General features: G+C 41.6%; 1 protein-coding gene across 1 annotated transcript in view; it reads right to left on the bottom strand.

Moving 5' to 3' along the window:
• The window catches only part of LOC141607888 (uncharacterized), a 36,241-nt gene extending 18,768 nt beyond the window's left edge, over positions 1–17,473 (bottom strand). The window contains exon 1 of the mRNA XM_074427238.1: positions 17,193–17,473. Coding sequence (XP_074283339.1) covers positions 17,193–17,473 — 281 coding nt within the window. The remainder of the gene's footprint in view (positions 1–17,192) is intronic.
• Between the last annotated feature and the right edge of the window lie 1,820 nt (positions 17,474–19,293).

The following is a 19,293-nucleotide window of genomic DNA, read 5'->3' as shown; positions in this document are numbered from 1 at the left end:
AATCGCCAAAAGATAAGGATTAAATCATGCGAATCGATTTTTTTCTCGGATCTTCAGTCGATCGACCATATTTGGCAGTCGATCGACCCATTTGAACAGTACAGAACCTCTTTTTTCTTTCTTTTTCGAATCATTTTTTTTCTTTTGTTTTTCTCTTTCCTCCTTTTTTCATTTTCCCAACAACATCTCAAACATGAGCAAATGCTACCAAAAACGAGTAATAATCCCAAAAACTAGGCTACTAGCTTGACAAAGGCAGGCTATGTGTAGGATGTAGTAAATAGGACAAAAAGGATATTTTTGGCAGTGTGGGGCTTATGGGTAAAATGAAAAAGGGAAACCTCTACCACATGTGTCAACAAACCACAAACCGAATGCATACAGGTATTAAGAAGATCAAATTCATAATTATGCAAATTAAGGAAACATGTCTCATAAGGAGTACTACTCACATTCCTAGATAAACCGGTCATGAATGTCACCAGTTATAGGCTCTAAAACTCAGAAATATGATGTAGGTTGCCAATTTTCAAAGTCAAGTCTCAAGTCCAGCAAATAATTAACGAAAACTCGTAGGTATGCATTTATACGATTCTACTAATAACATGTTAATTAGCAAGGCTTTGGCAAAACAGGTGCAAAATGCAATATCATCCTTGAAATACTATCGTTCCGACTCGACCTATATGCTAAAATAGACGTGCATTTCGTGGAAATTTTTGAAATTTTTCAATTTTTTTGAATTTTGTGTATATATGAAATAAGATAAACAATGCAAAACAGAATGTAAACGTGAATGCAAGCAAATGAAGTGCGACGCAAAACCCTTCCCCAAACCAAATCGCACAATGTCCCCATTGTGCAAAATCATGTAATGAAGAAAAGAGAAATGGGAATTTGCGAGAAAATAAATAAGCAAGACATAAAGGAAAGATATGGAACTCACAAGACTTTAAGCGCAGCAAAGGAAACCTCCCCAAACCAGCGTGAGCTAGGAGGTTTCAGCAGCCAGCAGTGCTACTAACAAGTACCTGAAAGACAAAAATTACCACGTATAAGACTGAGAAAACAATTTTGAAGCGGTAAATATGTGCACAAATGAGAAAATTAGAAGAAATAAATAATTGGACGGAAAAGAAAGCGGAGTAGAAAACTCCCTTAAGTCCGCATATCGACCAAACACAGCAGGGGAGAGGTCGTGAATAAGTACAGCAGCAGCAGCGGTCGATCGACCACTTAACCCAGTCGATCGACCAGGTAAACATGAACAGTGTCGCCTGGAACCATGCAGATCAGTCGATCGACCACTGGAACCACGGTCGATCGATCAAAACACTTCTTTGCAACCTCAAATTTCTTCGTAATTGCTCAATGATTTGAGCTAACAAGCTCTAAATACCTGCAAGTGCACAATAATACGCGCCCAAAATTGCGCAAAACCCAGAATAAAGTCTAAAGTGCATAAAAATCCTAAGCAAGCGAAATAAAATGCGAAGTCTCGCCACACAAAAGCAATAAAAAATAGTTCGAAAGCAATAAAATTTTTGTAAAGCTTTTGATCAACTAGTATTTGATCAAGAAAGGCCAAGGTATGGCCCACTTCGTCGGCTTCTGGCTACTCGAGGTAGCCTCAATGGTGCTCATCTTATCAGCTGCACCCTTCTTAGCTTCAACAGTCTGAGAGCTCAACGGATCAACTTCCTCGTCATCTCCCCAATCATGGACTTCCTCGGACTCGTCAGAATCCAAATCGGACCTTCTCACTTTGGTCGGCTCATCCTCAACTTCCTCGTCAGTCCCATAGCTTAAGCATCCAAGACCGCCTCTTTGAATGATAGGCTTTGTCGCAGCTAGAGTGACCTGCAGCTCTTCCTTCCCCAAACCAGATCCTGCAGTGTCTGAAACAACAAGTTTTTCCTCCTTATTGCTCCAAATCTGGGGCGGAGGGGTTAGCACAGGAGTAGTAATAGAGACAGGTAATTCAGGGAGCACAAAGTACAATTTCTTTTCAGAAACCGTATTACAAGTAACAGGCCACATGGGGTCCTTCTTTTTAGCAGGTTGGGCAAAAATGATAGAATGTTTCCCAACTTTGAAGGTCAAAGTTCCAGAGCCTACGTCAATAACTGCACCAGCAGTGTGCAGAAACGGCCTACCTAGAATGATCGGTATAAGGGCGTCCTCAGGCATGTCAAGGACAAAAAAGTCAACAGGGAAGAAAAACTTCCCTATTTGGACGGGTATGTCCTCTAGGACTCCTATAGGCTCGACCGCAGATCGGTCGACCATCGAATCTGTCATGTACGTGGATAAAGAAACCTGGTCAACTTAAGCTTCCTAGCTAGATTCAAGGGCATGACGCTTATACTGGCCCCTAAATCACATAATGCCTTCTCAATTTAGAAGGTACCTATGTTGCAAGGAACAGAAAAACTGCCCGGGTCTTCTAACTTAGGGGGCGCACTGTGAGACAGATAAGAGCAAGACTCCTTAGTAAGTGCGACAGTGTGCACCGTTTCAAGTGACCGCTTTTTGGACAACAATTGTTTCATAAATTTAGTATAAGCGGGTACTTGGTTTACTAACTCAAGGAAGGGGACTTGTACATTCAGACTACGAATAACTTTTTCAAATTTGCTGATAGATACCTGTTCCTTCGTTGGCACGAGTCTCTCCGGATACGGGGCTGTAAGAAGTACCTTAGCCCTCTCCTCCAATTCGCGCGTGCTGGCATCTGTGGACTTAGGCTGAAAGTCCGCCACCTTTTCCTTGTTGAAGCTTGACCCTTCCTCAGACCGTCCAAATGAGAACCATTAACCGTCATTGGATCGAACTTCGGAGCCGGGACTGACCCATCAGCACTCGGGTCTTGTCCTAAAGTCTTCGGGACTGTCGAACCCCGGAACAAGTGGTCTCGCAGATTACTTGGCATTAAAGGACGAAATTCCTCAGCATCAGCAGCGATCTCAGTCGATCGACCACTGTCCTCAGTCGATCGACTGAGATGTACAATTCCAGAAGCTCCTGTAACCCGTGATTCAGTCGATCGACTAGGTATATCAGTCGATCGACTGATATACCTGGTAGACGGCTGTTTCTTTGATTTATTCGTTGAAGCTTTCTTTTGACTTGTTCCCGGCTCATCTTTTTCAACAGCGTCCTCGACCATGGCAGGACCCTCAAGGGTGGACCCGCTCCTCAAAGTGATGGCATTTAAGGTCTCCTTTTGGTCAGTTTGGGTCGGCAAGTGTCCGGGAGCTCGAGTGTTGCTTTTGCTAGCCTTGATTGAGCAATTTGGCTCTCTAGTAACTTCATCCCGGCCTCTCTTGCTTGGGACTCCTTCAACAACAAGTTCTTCAGCTCGGAAAATTCAGAATTCTGCGATTGTTCTTTGCTGCAAAGACATAGGGAGGTTTCGATATTGTTGTTGCTTTTGATGAGGAGGTACATAAGATTGTTGCTGCGGTGGAGGTTGAGTTGGATTCAGTACGTTTTGGCTTCTCCAACTCAAGTTTGGATGGGTTGGCTCATAGTAGGTGTTTGTCTGCCTATAATGTTGAAAGGCAGCACAAGACTCGAAGGGACTAGGACAATTCTTCGAAACATGTCCCTCAGCTCCGCACCTTTCATGCACGAAAGGACCGTCGAAACAAAGATTGACATGGTACATCCCTCCTTTTGAAGCTCCCCCTAGTTCATATTTATCAAACCTCACAGTAAGAGCCTCAAGCGCAGCAACAGAGGAAGATTCAGTAGCTCTCCTCTGGTTTCCTCTTGAATTCCCATATTCAGCCTTGTGAGTGGCCAAATCGTCAATGATCTTCCACCCCTTGTTTGCTCCCAAATTCTCAGCAAATCGGCCATTGGCTGCAGCATCCAAAATAGCCCTCTGATCGTCGTATAGCCCATTGTAGAAGTGATTGCACAAGCTTCATTTTTCGAACCCATGGTGCGGTATGGTTCGCACCAGCTTCTTGAATCGGACCCATGCCTCGTGGAAATTCTCATCCGGCCCTTGTTTAAAGCCCGTGATTTGAGCCCTAATAGCAATCGTCCTTGAAGCAGAAAAGTACTTCTTGTAGAATGCCAATGCCAAGGAATTCCAATCAGTAATCCCATGAATGGCTCGGTCCAGATCTCTATACCATTCCCTTGCAGCATCACGAAGGGAGAAGATGAACATGGTCTCTTTAATCTGATCTTGGGTCACGCCAGCTGGTGGGGGTATGGAACAGCAATAGTCAATAAAGGTCTCCATATGCTTAGCTGCATCTTCATTTGCAGCTCCCCCGAACTGATTTCTCTCGACCATAGTAATGTAGGCAGGCTTTGGTTCGAACTTCCTGGCATCTCCTGGTAATTCGAACCCCTTATATAAATTTGCAGCTGTCGGCTCAGAATGACTAGCTATACTCGCTTCCTCGGCCATGTCTGGAATTTCTGGAGAAGTAACTGTCTCGGCTGAAGAAGTGGAAACGGGAGAAGACGGTGGATTTTCCTCGAACAGCTCGTTCTCGTAAAAGCTAGCACGAGAACTAGGCTCTTCCTCTAACTGTTGGTCTCGAAATAATCTCCTCTTTACGTGCAAAGATCTTTCAATCTCAGGATCGAATGGTAGTAGTGGACCACCCTGCGACCTGCGCATAAGAAGAAACTACAAACAAAATATAAGAAAAGTTTAAGGAACGGGTGTCCCTTAAACTTAAAGAAAGACTAAATTAAAACAGCTAAAAATTAGAACTATTGCCTCCCCGGCAACGGCGCCAAAATTTGATACCCGTCGTTGTGAGTACCAAAAATAAAATTTATAATTCCTATTAAAACTAACCTAGGCTAGTGGTAACAGGGTCGAACCACAAGGAGGCAGACGTAATTTCTAGCTGTCTAATGAAAGTCTAAGGTAACAATTGTGGGGGTTGATTTGAATTGGTCTATACTAAGAGTGAATAAAGACAATAAACTAAAAAGATAGATTTAACAGATAAAGAAGGGGTACTAGGATGGTCGGTTCATTATAGCTTCGGCGGCAGCAAACTAAGTCGGTCTGAGTCAACACAGGTGAGGCGGGAATTAAAGAGGTCCTCTCGGTCCACTCTTACAAATAGCATCTTTCGATCTCGCTATAGGTCCCTAATATCACTAAAACTGACTCTCGTCCTGAAAAGTGACTAATGGTCTAAACTATACCTATCTTTCGATCTTAGCACAGTTTAGTCGATTCAATTGATGGTCTAACAACCTTCCCTATCTTTCGATCTATTGGGTCAGTCACGAAAGGGTATCTAACTGGTCGCATGCATTCGATTCGTTAAATACAACATTAAAATCAATTAAGTCGAAACAAAGCTCACGAGGTCAGTCGATCGACCGGGTAAGGTGGTCGATCGACCAACACGAGGGTTCAGGCCGTGTATAATCTATTGCCGCCTATGCTACAATTCGCCTACATCCTAGCACAAACTATTTAGCTACTCATGCTGAAAGTGATGACAACAATAATACTAGGGCGTAAAAGAATTGAATTCATAACTAAAGTGATAAGGTAAACAATTAACATGCAACGATAAAGATGGTTTCGGGAAGCTACTAGCAATTCTAATCTAATAACGAAACAGATGAATTGAAATAGGGCAGAAGAATACCGAGAACAGCAGAAGAATGATTAAGAACAAGAGCGAAAATTCCAATGCTTACAATATTCCAAACCCTAATTCTTCCTAAAACCGTATGTAAACTTAATGTAAAACTGATAATAAAACTTAGGTAAAAACTTGATGATGATTGAATGTTTCTAGGTTACGTTATATAGCAATTAACGTAACTTCTTATTTCCTAAACCTAGCATAACTTTGGGCTTCAAGATTCACGGTCTTTTAATTCTCGTCTGGAATAGCAGCCTGGTCGATCGACTGATTGGACTGGTCGATCGACTGAATAGCAATGAACAGTGGCTTCTGGAACCCGAACATTGGTCGATCGACTTATGGGAGTGGTCGATCGACTGAATAAGCTGCTACATGACTCCTATATTCTCGTGGAATTGTCTTTTGGGCCTTGGATTGCGCACCAAGCTCGTTCCTTAAGTGATTCCTTTACGTCATTTGCAATCCAGGATACTTGGGGACGGATTTAGCTTGATTTTCCCGTTGAATTCTTCACATTTCTGCAATAATGTACAAAACACGGAAGTAGAAGGAAATAGGGAGAAATGCAGCATAAACTACACGAATGAGCTCTGAAATGCGTGTAAAATGGGATGTAAAACATCATATAAAAGACACGCATCAATGGCAACTTGACGTATTTACCAAAATAATAACCCGTATGAATAGGAAATTATTCGTTGAGGAATTTAGGAAAGATCCAACGCGGAAAATCACAGAAAGAAGGCTAAGAAAGAGGCGCAGCAAGAGCTGCGTCCCTTCGAAGAGGCGGTTCCCCAGTGCATCCGTCCTGACGGATTTTAGGAAACAGCTTTTGGTATAAATAGAGACGTCGAGGGAGGTTTTATTCACATAATTATTCTTTCTTTTCTTCGTCTTATTACATAAAGCTCTCAAAATAAGCATACATCATGAATACTCTCGAAATTCGTCTAAAAGAGTGGACAAATGAGTTTTCTAGTGTGGAGAAATACGACATGGGTGCTTATAATTTTGGATCGCTATTGAGTTTGAAGCTGATCAAGGTAGTCAAACCATTCCTAGATGCTTGTCTTGATTATTGAGACCCGAATTATCACGTATTCGCCTTCCCCGGAGGCGACATTTGCCCATTTCCCGAAGAAATTGCTGCGATTGGTGGTTGGGACCCGGAACATTTGCCTGCTATTCCTTCTACTTCCCAGGGGTATAAGAACAAGTATAGGGACTTGCTTGGGTTGGCAAGAGCTGATGTGGACCGTCTTGTGACTTCTAAAGGAGTGCGAATGTTGGATTTCATCGACTGATTCATCAATAGAGCAGATCCCACTATCTCTTATGTTGCGAGGCGAAGGGCATTCGAGTTTTTCCTATTACATGTATATGTCATTCAAGGGCATGTTGATGAGGATTTGAGAGGCGACCCTTGTTATTTGAGCTTGATTGAGCAAATAGAGCTGCGCAGGAGCTCAGCTTGCCTGTGTTTAGGAGAGATCCTGTTGGGGTTAGATAACAGGAAAGCCAACCGTGACCTACCTTATATGGGAAGTCCCATTATTTTGCAGGTAAAAGAATTTATTTCCTTTTTCCCTATTTTTTTGTTTTTTTTTGTTCGTTTTTTTTTTTTGTCTAATTCCTGCTCTTGGTAGGTCTGGCTTATGGAGCGTTTTCGATTGATCGAGCCCCCAGTTAATGTTCCTGCTTATCATGCTCGCTCAATTGCAATGAGGACTAGGCTCTACATGGTGGACTTCACTCGAGTCTGCAACTACTGGTAAAACAAATTGAAGAGTGATGACGACCCCTTAATTAGATTGATCGTACCATGGTGGCATCTCAAATCTGTCACTGGAGTATCTTCCTTAGATCCTACCCGATCTGTTCGCATTCCCGACTTGGAGTTTATGATATGCATCTTCCCGGAGAGGTTGATGAGACAGGTTGGATTGAAGCAGATGATTCTGAAGCTTGACACGATCCCGCAGACTGCCGTGGCGCTTACTACTGAGAGTCGAAGAGAATGGGCCATCAAATGGGCTCAAAGAAATGTATGGTTCTTGAACTATTCTGTTAGTGCTCTATGGGTGTCAGATTCCTATCTGCGGTGGAAGAAAGCTACTACTCCGGAGGAGCGCGAGAGATTGAGGAAGCACGAGCCTGTTGACTACAAGGTTCGCGAGGTGGAAAAGGAGAAAGAGAAGCATCTGACTGAGAGAGAGGAAGAAGCCGGATTCCGAGATGTTCATCCTTCGAAGAAACCGAAGACTTCTCTTGCCGTCGATATGGTGGTTGACAAGAATGGCAAAGCAAGACCACGAGAGAGACCGTTGGTGATTAGGTCTGAAGTGGCGCAAGAGCGTCCGGCTCGAGGTCGGGACAAGAAATTTGACAAAAATGACAAAGGCAAAGGGAACATGGAAGAGTAGCCTATGTCTTTATTATTATTATTATTATTGTAAGAAGAAGTTGGGGTTTTTAGAATCCTAGCCTTTTTTTTCGCATTATTTTTATTACGTAACGTACTATTATTATTATTATTAGAAATGAAATAAAAAAGGTTAATTGGTTATGAAACCGTCGTGATTTTCTTTTTATTATTCTTGTCGAATTTCAAATGCAATTGCAAATGTCCTTCTATTTACATTTAAAATAATTAAATCGGTTGTATCCCGTGAAGGATTCCCTACGTATTCATTTAAAAAAATGAAATCAAGCCCTTGCGCGTAGTTCAAATAAATTTAAAAGAATAATCGTTCTAAGCAAGAGCTTGTAATGAACTTAGAAAATAAGTATGAGCTTTTACTTACTCCTAAAATGCAATTTAGTTTGTTTGATGATATGAGGATGAAAGATTGTCAAAATGCAAGAGCAAGATGACATTAGCTTAATTCAGCTTGGCTAGGGGCCGTTTATTTCGTGCCGCAAGAGCGACACGTAAGGTTACGCGAGGCGCGTTGTTTTTTTTTAAGGCATAGTAACGTTTCAGTTGGTCGAGGTTTGTCGGGTTGGCAAATTCGTTCCCATATAGGTCTGTGATTCTAACCGCACCCCCTGGAAGTATGGACTTGACTAGAAATGGCCCGGCCCAATTGGGTTTGAATTTTCCTCGTGGATCGGCAGGTAAAATAGCTCTAATTGATTTGAGGACCAAGTCTCCTTCTTTTATGTTCCTTGGCTTAACCCTTTTGTTGAAGGCTTGTTTGATACGTGCTTGGTATGTTTGCACATTATGTAATGCATGTAACCTTCGTTCATCCAGGAGGATGAGTTCTTCATATCTATCCCTCTTCCACTCGGCTTCTGTGATTTGACTTTCGAGTAAAATACGCAAGGATGGTACTTCTAGCTCGACTGGTTGTACAGCTTCCATGCCGTAGGTCAAATAGAAAGGGGTGGCCCCAGTGGGCGTCCTAACAGATTTACGGTATCCCCATAAAGCAAAGGGTATCTTGCTTGGCCAATCTCCATAGTTGTCAATCATTTTCTTGAGAATCGTGACAACGTTTTTGTTTGCCGCCTCTACCGCGCCATTGGTTTGTGGTCTATATGGCGAGGAGTGGTGATGCTTGATTTTGTACTTGGCTAGCAATTGCTCAGTCTCAGCCTGGAAATGTGATCCATTGTCACTGATGATCTCATGTAGGCAACCATATCGACAGATGAGGTTAGTTTGTATGAACTTTGCCACATTCTTGGCTGTAAGACTGGTGTAGGAAGCCGCTTCTACCCACTTGGTGAAGTAATCGATTGCTACTAGGATGAAACAGTGACCTCCTGTTCCAGTTGTAGTGATCTTGCCGATGATGTCAATTCCCCAAGCAGAAAATGGCCAGGGAGATGTCATGGTGTAAAGCAATGAAGGAGGGACATGTTGCACATTCCCGAAGATTTGGCAATTATGGCAATGTCTTACATATTTGATGCAAACGGATTCCATCGTGGTCCAATAATACCCCAAACGTGTGATTTTCTTTGCCATCATGGGTCCACTCATGTGAGGGCCACATTCTCCATCATGGACTTATTCCATCATTTTACGTGCCTGTGAATGATCAAGACAGCGTAGGATTACACCAAGAGGTGTTCTTTTGTATAATTCTCCTTGCATGAGAACGTATTGGGAAGCTAGTAAGCGGAAAGCGCGTTGTCCCCTTTTGTCCATTTCTGGTGGATAGGTGCCATTGAGCTTGAAGTTTAGGATTGCTTGGAACCTAGGTTCTGTTGGAGTATGTGTCCTCGACAATAATGCGATCACATGTTTAAATCTCATATTAAGAATACATAAGGGAATGTAACATTTTATTGTCAACTGATCCACATTAATCGGTAATGATTGGCTGACTAGAGTTTGACATTACTGTCGTGCGACGGTGGTGATCAGTTGAAGCCTTAAGGTCATACCTCTAAGGAAACATTCTTAATTGACTAATTAATTAATTGTATGACGATACAAGTTAATTAATTCCTTAAAATTGAAAAATGATTTTGTGAGTAATTATACGTATCTTATTGTAATTTGATTAAATAAGATTCGTTCTAAGTAATTAAATTGTTTTATTACTTAAGATTTATTTATTGTTTATGAAACAATTGAAATAAGAATGAATTGATTATTATAAATACAAGTAGTTGTGATTTATAATTATATGACCCATTTTAAGTAATAGTAATTGTGAATTACTAATTAATTTTTGTATGTTATTTATTTTGTTTATATAATGATTTTTAATTTGTTAAAAAATGCATTATTTAAACAACATGTCTAGTAACATGTCCAATATGTCACACAATACATATTAGCAAATTGACAAACTTAAAATGGACCCTTATAATGTTAAGGGTGCCGTGTAAATGAAGGAGAGGAGGTTGGTTGTGCTTAATTCTTTTGTTTAGTGGAAGACATCATGATTACCTACTAATCTTAGGCTTCCCTATCTACACTCTTGAGAAGAGAAAAATACTAAAGCATTGGGCACTCTACCCATGGCCAAAAAAAAAAACCGGTGGCCTCCTCTATACACACTCAAGTAGTGTGTTTTCATTTAACACTAATTCATTCTAATATTATTCATTCACTTGAATATTGACTTATCTCTCTAGTTTTGTTGTTGAACAAAATCTTAAAAACTCACATAATTCTCTAATATTATTCAACCATACAAGAAGTAGTATATACATAATATTAGTAATTTTAAGGGAACAAATATTAATTTCTAGTAACTAAATTAATATTTGTATTAAGAAGGATTTCCTTGGTACAATCCTTGAGGAGAGATTCTACTATTGAATCTTGTTCATCCATTTGGAAAGCTCAAGAACTAAGTAAGGTAGGTGACCTTACTAGTGCCCAAATATACGAAATATCCAATGTAAGGAACCGTTTTTCTCCTTACTCTTGTGTTTGTTTTGCATGCATAAGATCTAGAATTAATTTTATGACTAAATTAATTTATCACATATTCAATATGTAAACTTTTGAGATTAATGAATCCCAACAGGTTCCTCTGTGATTTACTCTTCATCGGTGATTTGGTGCACATAAGCTGGCTCTGATCGTCGTTCGATGCATAAAGGCATTTCTACCATGCTGTCTGGCATGTTAATCAAAGACGCGAGTTTTGCAATAGCATCTGCAAATTGATTTTCTTCTCGAGGTAGATTTAGGTAGGTCACTTGATCAAAGAATTGGGCAACTTGGTCTATTCTGGCTTGATAAGGTGCTAAGCTTTCGCTTCGGATTTTCCAAGATCCCCTGATTTGGTTGATGATCAAAGATGAATCCCCATGTACTCGAAGATTCTTGATGCCTAAACTTACTACCGCTTGCAATCCAATGTGACAAGCTTCGTATTCTGCAGCGTTATTTGTCACCTCGAAGTCGAGTTTGACAGAGATTGGTGTATGCTCGCCTTCAGGAGAAATGAGCAACACTCTTATTCCAAATCCTCTTAAGTTCAATGCTACATCAAAATAGAGGTCCCAGGAGTCTACATCCGTTTGGAGTATATCCTCATCCAGAAACGACTAGGTGTCTATCGTTTGTGTATCATTAATGGGATTTTCTGCGAAGAATTCGGCAACGGCGCGCCCCTTTATAACTTTCAAAGGTACATACTTGAGATCGAACTCTGAGAGCATCAAAGTCCATCTCGCTAAACGTCCATTGAGAACGGGTTTCTCGAAGAGGTATTTGACAGGATCCATTTTGGAGTATATTTTGACAGAGTAGCTAAGCATGTAATGGCGTAGCTTCTTCGTTGCCCACACAAGAGCGAGGCATGTCTTTTCGAGTGGCGTGTATTTGCACTCGTACTCCAAGAACTTCTTACTAAGGTAGTCGATAGCTCTTTCTTCTTTTCCTACGATTTGAGCTAGCATAACGCCCATGGCCGTTTCAGTTACCGTGAGATATAAACCAAGAGGTTGATCTCGTTGAGGTGGCATGAGCACTGGTGGTTTGGCTAGTATTTCCTTGATTCGGCCGAAAGCCTTCTGACAGTCATCATCCTACATGGTGTGATCTGTTTTCTTTAACTTCTTGAAGATAGGTTTGCAGATCATGGTGAGTTTCGAAATGAATCGACTTATGTACTGCACCTTGCCTAGGAATCCTCTAACTTCTTTCTCCGTTTGAGGTTGCGGCATTTCGATTAGAGCTTTAATTTTGGAAGGGTCTATTTCTATACCTCGTTAGCTAAAAACGTATCCCAGGAGTATGCCAGATGTTACTCCGAATGCGCATTTCTGAGGATTGAGCCTCATGTTGTACTTCCGTAGCCTTGAGAAGAACTTGCGAAGGTTCGCGATGTACCCCTCTCTTTCCTTGGACTTGACAATCATGTCATCTACGCATACCTCAACTTCTTTATGCATCATGTCATGTAACAGCGTAGTTGCGGTGTGTTGGTATGTAGCTCCGGCGTTGATTAACCCAAACAGCATAACCGTGTAGCAATAGATTCCCCACTGAGTGACGAAGGCGGTCTTATGCATACCTTCTATGGCCATCTTGATCTGGTTATATCCTGCGTATCCATCCATGAAGGATAGTAACGCGTGATCTACTGTATTATCCACCAATATGTCGATATGTGGTAGAGGAAAGTCATCCTTTGGACTTGCTTTGTTTAAGTCTCTAAAGTCAACACAAACACGGATTCTCCCATCCTTTTTGGGTACGGGTACTATGTTAGCTACCCAGTCTGAGTACTCGCAGTATGAATTCTGATCCCAGAACTTGGATTTCTTTTTTGGTTTGGGTGTAGGGCCTATGGGTTGAAGTTTACCCAGTTTCTTCAACCTTTTTAGAGCGTTGGAATACGTGTCCCCTAGATTTGTGAATTTCCTTGGTGGGGTACTCTTCTTAGATGGCTCGAGAAGGTTAACTTCATCGGTTTTGCTAGTAGATCCGTAAGAACGACTTGTTGAGCCTTGATATCCACGACCTACCGTTTTGGACAAGAGCCCTTTACGGATGTCATCTTCGATCCTTGTCCCTAGTACGGTTAAGTCTTTGAAGGTCTTAATGTTTTGATACCTCAAATGATTTGCATAGATGGGCTTTAGGTTGTCCACGAATTTCTCCACGAGGGTAGCTTCGTCTGGACGTTTAACAAGTTGAGTACTAGTCTTCCTCCACCTACTTAGGAAGTCGGTGAAACCTTCTTTGTCATTTTGGGTAAGAACCTCTAAAGTGCGTATGTTGACTTGGATTTCAACATTATCCGCGTATTGTTTAGCAAACTCGATTGCGGCATCGTCCCAGGTAGCGATTTTCTTATGTTCTAGAGAATAGAACTATTATTTTGGGATGGTGTCAAGAGATGAAGGAAAGATCCTTAAGAACATCTCGGGTTTAATGCCTTTGATAGACATGTAATCCTTGAAAGCACGGATATGGTTCAAAGGGTTTTCATGCCCCTTGAATTTAGGGATATCTGTCATGTTGAAATTGGTTGGCAACTTGGAACTTACGGCTTCGTACTTGCGATTATTTTCCCTATAAATGTCATCCCCTTTGAGATACATCAATTGTTCTTCCAAGTATTGGAGTCGTTTCTCAGTTTTAGTCGTGCCTATGGGAGGGTTTTCGTCCCCGAAGTTATTCACAAAATCATCAGACACTTCACTTTCTCGAGGAGGCATCCTCGTTTCCCCGGCATATATTCGGCCCTCGATTGTGTCAAGGCGATCGTATACTTGGTCTTGAGTGACTTGGAGACGAGCTAGCGCAGCTAGGATTTGATCTTTACCATTCTGGAGTTGGTTGAAGTTCACGTCGCTTCTTTCAGGCATCTTGGGAACTGGATAAGAGATCGACGATGAATCAAAATACGATCGACCATTCTAGCACACTTACTTGAAAAGAAATGTTTTGACTTGTGAAGTGGGAGTGTGCCACTTGTGTCAAGTGAGTTTTGAGGAAATGACGAAGTTTGAAAATATTGGTCCTAGTCAACTTTAGTGTAGTTATAGGAGTGGACTCGAAGTGAGGTTTTGAAATGGGTTTTAAGGCCCGAATTTTGACTCGACAATTGGATAGAGTTTCGAGTGGTTTTGCGCTAATGTTAGGCCTAAGTTTCGAAATTTTTACATTTTAAAGAAGGATTTTGATTTTACAAAAATCGTCATGGTTTTGTTTAGAAATGGTGATCACATAAGGTACAAGCATTTATACAAGCATTATAACGGGATGCTGAGTGCATTTAGAAGAGTTTTGGTTTAAAGGATGGGTTGCCATACTGAACAATCAAACCCGAGGTCTGTGGAGAGGCTCGTACCCAACAAAAGTAAGGCCGATTCCCAGTCCATTTCCTCAAGTAGTGAAAGTCCTTGATACAAACAAGAATAAGTACCATGGTATGGATGACGTCAATCGCTATCCATCCTTAGGCCCAAATAAGAATTAGGACCGTTTAGACCGGACGATTGGTCGAATGGGTTGGGTTGGGCCTAAGAAGGCCGAATGAAAACCGACAATTGTCTTGTACAAACTATTCCCTAACCTTGTTCAAGTTTCACCCTTTTGGCTACACGTAAGTGTATTATCCCCAGCGGAGTCGCCAAACTGTGGACGCGGGCCCACGGGGGCGAAAAGCGAAGCAAGCTTTTCACTCTTTGGTTTATTTGTATTTGTGGAGTCGCCACCAATTTATTATGGAAAATTGGAAACCGTTCGAATACCTCGTGTCATGTCTAGACACAAAGTAATGACATGAACACGAAGCACTCGTCACCCTTAGCATTCTATGTCTAGAATGACTCTCGTGGATGCCAATGAACACGGATGTTCACAGAGATCTGGAGTAAGGGGTGAGGGTACGTATTAGGAAGCTCTTTTGATCGAACACCTAATCCCGCCCGCCTCAATAGCGGGGCCTCTACTAATGATTAGGGAAAATCGTCTATACTCGATGTATTGTCAATTTAAATGCATGCAATGCAACATCCAACGTTTTAATCCTAACATGTGAGAATTAACTAAGTCGGTTAACACATAATTTATCATACAAGTGGGTCGAAGTAGAGATTTAAATCGATTACATGTGAAAACATACAAGCAATAATAAAAGAAATACAATAATTAAAATTACAATAAAGAAAATTACAATAATTACATCGGATTAATGATTTATGTCGAAAATACTTTTAAAACGGATAATTTTAGAAAGAATAAATAAATAAATGAACGAACAGGAATTAGGGTGATAATACGATTAATAGTTAATTAATACGTAATTAATAAACTAGGTCAAGGCAAAACGGGAGTTCAGAGACAGAAATCAACCAGGAACAGGCGCAGCAGAGCTGCGTCCCTTGGAAGAGGCGCAGCAGTTGCTACGTCCATTCCTCGGCTCGGTTCTGGCTGTGAAGCCGGAATTGCAAATTGTCAATATTCGTTGGTGATTTTAATGATCGAGTATGAATAATTGACTCGGATGAAAGTGATTAACATATTATTTACATATGATTGGGGTGACAAAGCATGAACATGGATGGAATTAAACAATACGAGTTAATTACAAGATTAAAAGGTTAATTAATGAATTAATTAGGTTAAGCAAGTTGTTAATGATGAATTAATGATGGATATGATAAATAACAGATGGGAATATATCAAAGATCGAATTCCATAGACTCAATATTAATGAATCGAATCTCTAAAACCCGGATTGACTTTAATGACGAAAACCCGCAAATATTGGTTATAAAGGATTTAAGTCGGAATTTAATGACGGATTCAATACTAATGATGATGAATAATATGTTAAATTACTATGTTTAAATCGTTATATCAAAGAATCGAAGAACAAACGAAAGAAAATAAAAGAAACGAATTGACAAAAGACGAAGGAAGAAGAAAGGAAGCAGGAACTATGGTAGCCTCACAAAGAGGCGCAGCAGGTGCTGCGTCCCTTCGAAGAGGCGCAGCAATTGCTGCGTCCTTTCTCGACGTCTGTCTTCTGATAATTCGTAAAAAAAGGTTTTAAAACATGGTTTTACAAATCGGTTTTAAGAATACTTTCGACATAAACCTTACATTATGATTACAATAAATAAAGAACAATAAATAAAATAGGATTTACAACCTCAGACTTACATGTTTGACGAAACGAGATGAACTAAGTTAACGTTTAGTGATGCTCGACTCGAATGTACGACGAAAGTGCCCTCTAGGAGGAAAACGAACAAGATTGATTAAAGTTGATTGATTTTGGAGTTGGTCAAATTGGTCGGTCATGCAAAACGAGGCTGGTACTCAGAAGGATCCGAGCTTACGTGGTCAAATGTTCAAGCACATAGACGCCAAAAAGTAAGAACGTGGTCTAGAATGCAAAGGGAGAAGAGAAGGGCGGACACTCGTGTGAGAAATATGTGAGACCGAAGGTCTCTATTTATACTAATCACACGACGGAAGTAGGGTTTTTCGGAGAAACTTTGGAAGCGAATCTCGAAAAGATATGAAAAGATATGAAAAATACACAGAAAAGGACTTGGGAAGAGGCGCTGCAAGCAATGCGTCTCTTGGAAGAGGCGCAGCACTTGCTGCGTCCTTTCCCAAGTGGTTTCCTCAGGCGGAAGAAAGATTTCCGTGTTTTGATTATGGAATAACGGATTAATCTCGTTTCCTTAATATTTTGTGTGAATATTACGGGAGATATTTTACCAAAGATTAAAAGATTGCAAAATATGGAATCGAAATATCCGGAACATTCCAGAACATTATGACTCGTCATTTTAACGGTTATCAGAAAATGAAAACGGTTTTAGGCCCGGACTCCAAATGTACTCTAATTACTACCAAAACGACCGTATCGGTGCATAGATGTCAGTTAAGAGATAGACACAAGTGTTTGAGTGATCACTTGACGATAAACTTACGAACTGTCACAAATCGTTCCGCGTACCAAACGTGCGGCCCAATCATCACCACGTGGTTTGCGGGAGGTGCAGAAATGAGGTATCTACAATCTGGCACAGTATCCCTCAACATCGTTGGAGATGAATTGTGAGCCATTGTCACATATGATTTCTGATGGGATGCCAAACCTGTAGATGATATTGCGCTTTATGAAAGAGATGACCTGTTTGTCTTTCACTTTTGTGAATGCTTCTACCTCTACCCACTTGGAGAAGTAATCTGTCATCGCCAGCATCCATATTCTGTTCCCTGTTACTCTAGGTAGAGGGCCTACTATGTCCATTCCCCATGTCATGAATGGCCAGAGAGAAATGATGGGGTATAAGGGTTCTGTTGGCTGATGGATCATTGGTGCTGAACGCTGGCAGGCGTCACACTTACGGGCATATTCTGCTGCATCTACCCTCATCGTAGGCCAGAAGTAACCTTGTATGAGAGCTTTGTTTGACAGACTCATGCGCCCTGTATGGTTTCCACATTCACCACTGTGGAGAGCATGTAACACGGTCTGTGCTTCCTGCTTGTCCAGGCATCGCAAGTAGGGACCCGCCACTGACTACCTGAAGAGTATATCATCAATCAGTATAAATCTGGAGGCTTTCATTTTGAAACCTCTTACTTCCTTCTTATCGACTGGCAGCTTGTTATGACGCAGCCAGTCTAGGTAGGGCGTCCGACAATCCCAGTCATCTGCATGTATAACTGGTTGATCGGACAGCTGATCAGTTGGCTGTGAGTCTCCCTCGGCTTCCGTAGCTGTCCGAATTCCCCATTCATCTTGTTGATCCTCCAATTCTCCTCTGTCTACTTCATCTGCCTTCTGGATAGAAGGCTCAATCATGTGAACAATGGGAATGCTGGAGAGTTCTGTCGGTTTGAATGTTGTCCCCAGAGTTGCTAAGGCATCTGCTTCTACATTCTGATCTCTGGGAATCTGTTTGAGCTTGCAAGTTTTGAATTTTTGTTTTAACTCCTTTGCTACCTCTAAATATACGATCATTTTTTAGTCTCTGGCCATAAACTCGCCGCTCACATGGTTGACTATCAGCAAGGAATCGCTAGATATGTGCAGGTTCCTGACCCCTAAGTCTAGAGCTAACTGCATTCCTAGTATCAAAGCCTCGTATTCCATTTCGTTATTAGTTGCCTTGAATTCGCACCTTACTGCATGTGCTATCAGATCTCCCTGTGGTGACCGTAGGATTAACCCTACACCTGCCCCCCTCTGGTTGGAGGCTCCGTCGATGTGAATCTACTAGACCTCTGTCCCCCTGCCCCCTTCTAAGGTCAAGACTTCCTCGTCTGCCAGATTTTGAATGGCTGGGCTAAAGTCCGAGATAAAGTATGCCAGTGCTTGCGATTTGATTGCTGTTCTGGGGTCATATTGGATATCATACCCACTAAGGTGTACAGACCATTTTGACATTCTGCCTGATAGCTCAGGTTTCCCCATGACGGACATTAGCAGGTAGTTGGTCACAACATGTATGGTGTGGGACTCAAAATAGGGGCGTAGCTTATAAGATTTGCCTACATAATAGACCGGCCTCTGTTCCTTCTCCTGTTCTCTGACTAGGACAGCGCTCACTGCTACCTCGGTGACAGCTAGGTAGAGGAACAGTGGTTCTCCTGGCTCCGGTTTTGACAGCAACGGTGGGTTGCTAAGAAAATGCTTCAGCTCCCTGAATGCTTGCTCGTGGTCTGCAGTCCACTCAAACTTCTGGCTCTTTCTTAGTATGTCATAGAATAGCCTACATTTGTCTGAGGACCTTGAGATGAATTTGCTTAAAGCTGCTACCTTGCCAGCTAGTCTCTGAACGTCCTTTGGTTTTTCAGGTGACTCCAATTGCAACACATCCTTGATCTGCTCGATGCTGGCTTCTATCCCCCTCTGAGTTATAATGTAGCCTAAGAATTTACTGGAGGATACCCCAAAGGTGCATTTGGATGGATTTAGCTTCATTTTGTACTCCCTCAGGGTGTTGAATGTTTCTGCCAGGTGGCGCATGTGATCTGTAGCTTTTTCTGATTTCACCACCATGTCATCAATATATACCTCCATAGTTCTCCCTATCTACTCTTTGAACATGCGGTTGACCAGTCTCGGATATGTGGAACCTGCATTCTTCAGGCCGAATGGCATGACGTTGTAACAATATATTCCTCTTTCGGACATGAATGCTGTTTTCTCTTGATCTGTAGGATCCATCTTGATTTGATTATAACCAC

Source organism: Silene latifolia, chromosome 10 (assembly GCF_048544455.1).
Source record: "Silene latifolia isolate original U9 population chromosome 10, ASM4854445v1, whole genome shotgun sequence".
NCBI classification, from domain to species: domain Eukaryota; kingdom Viridiplantae; phylum Streptophyta; class Magnoliopsida; order Caryophyllales; family Caryophyllaceae; genus Silene; species Silene latifolia.
The sequence above is the reverse complement of the archived record's forward strand: the minus strand, read 5'-3'. Positions and strand labels throughout refer to the sequence as shown.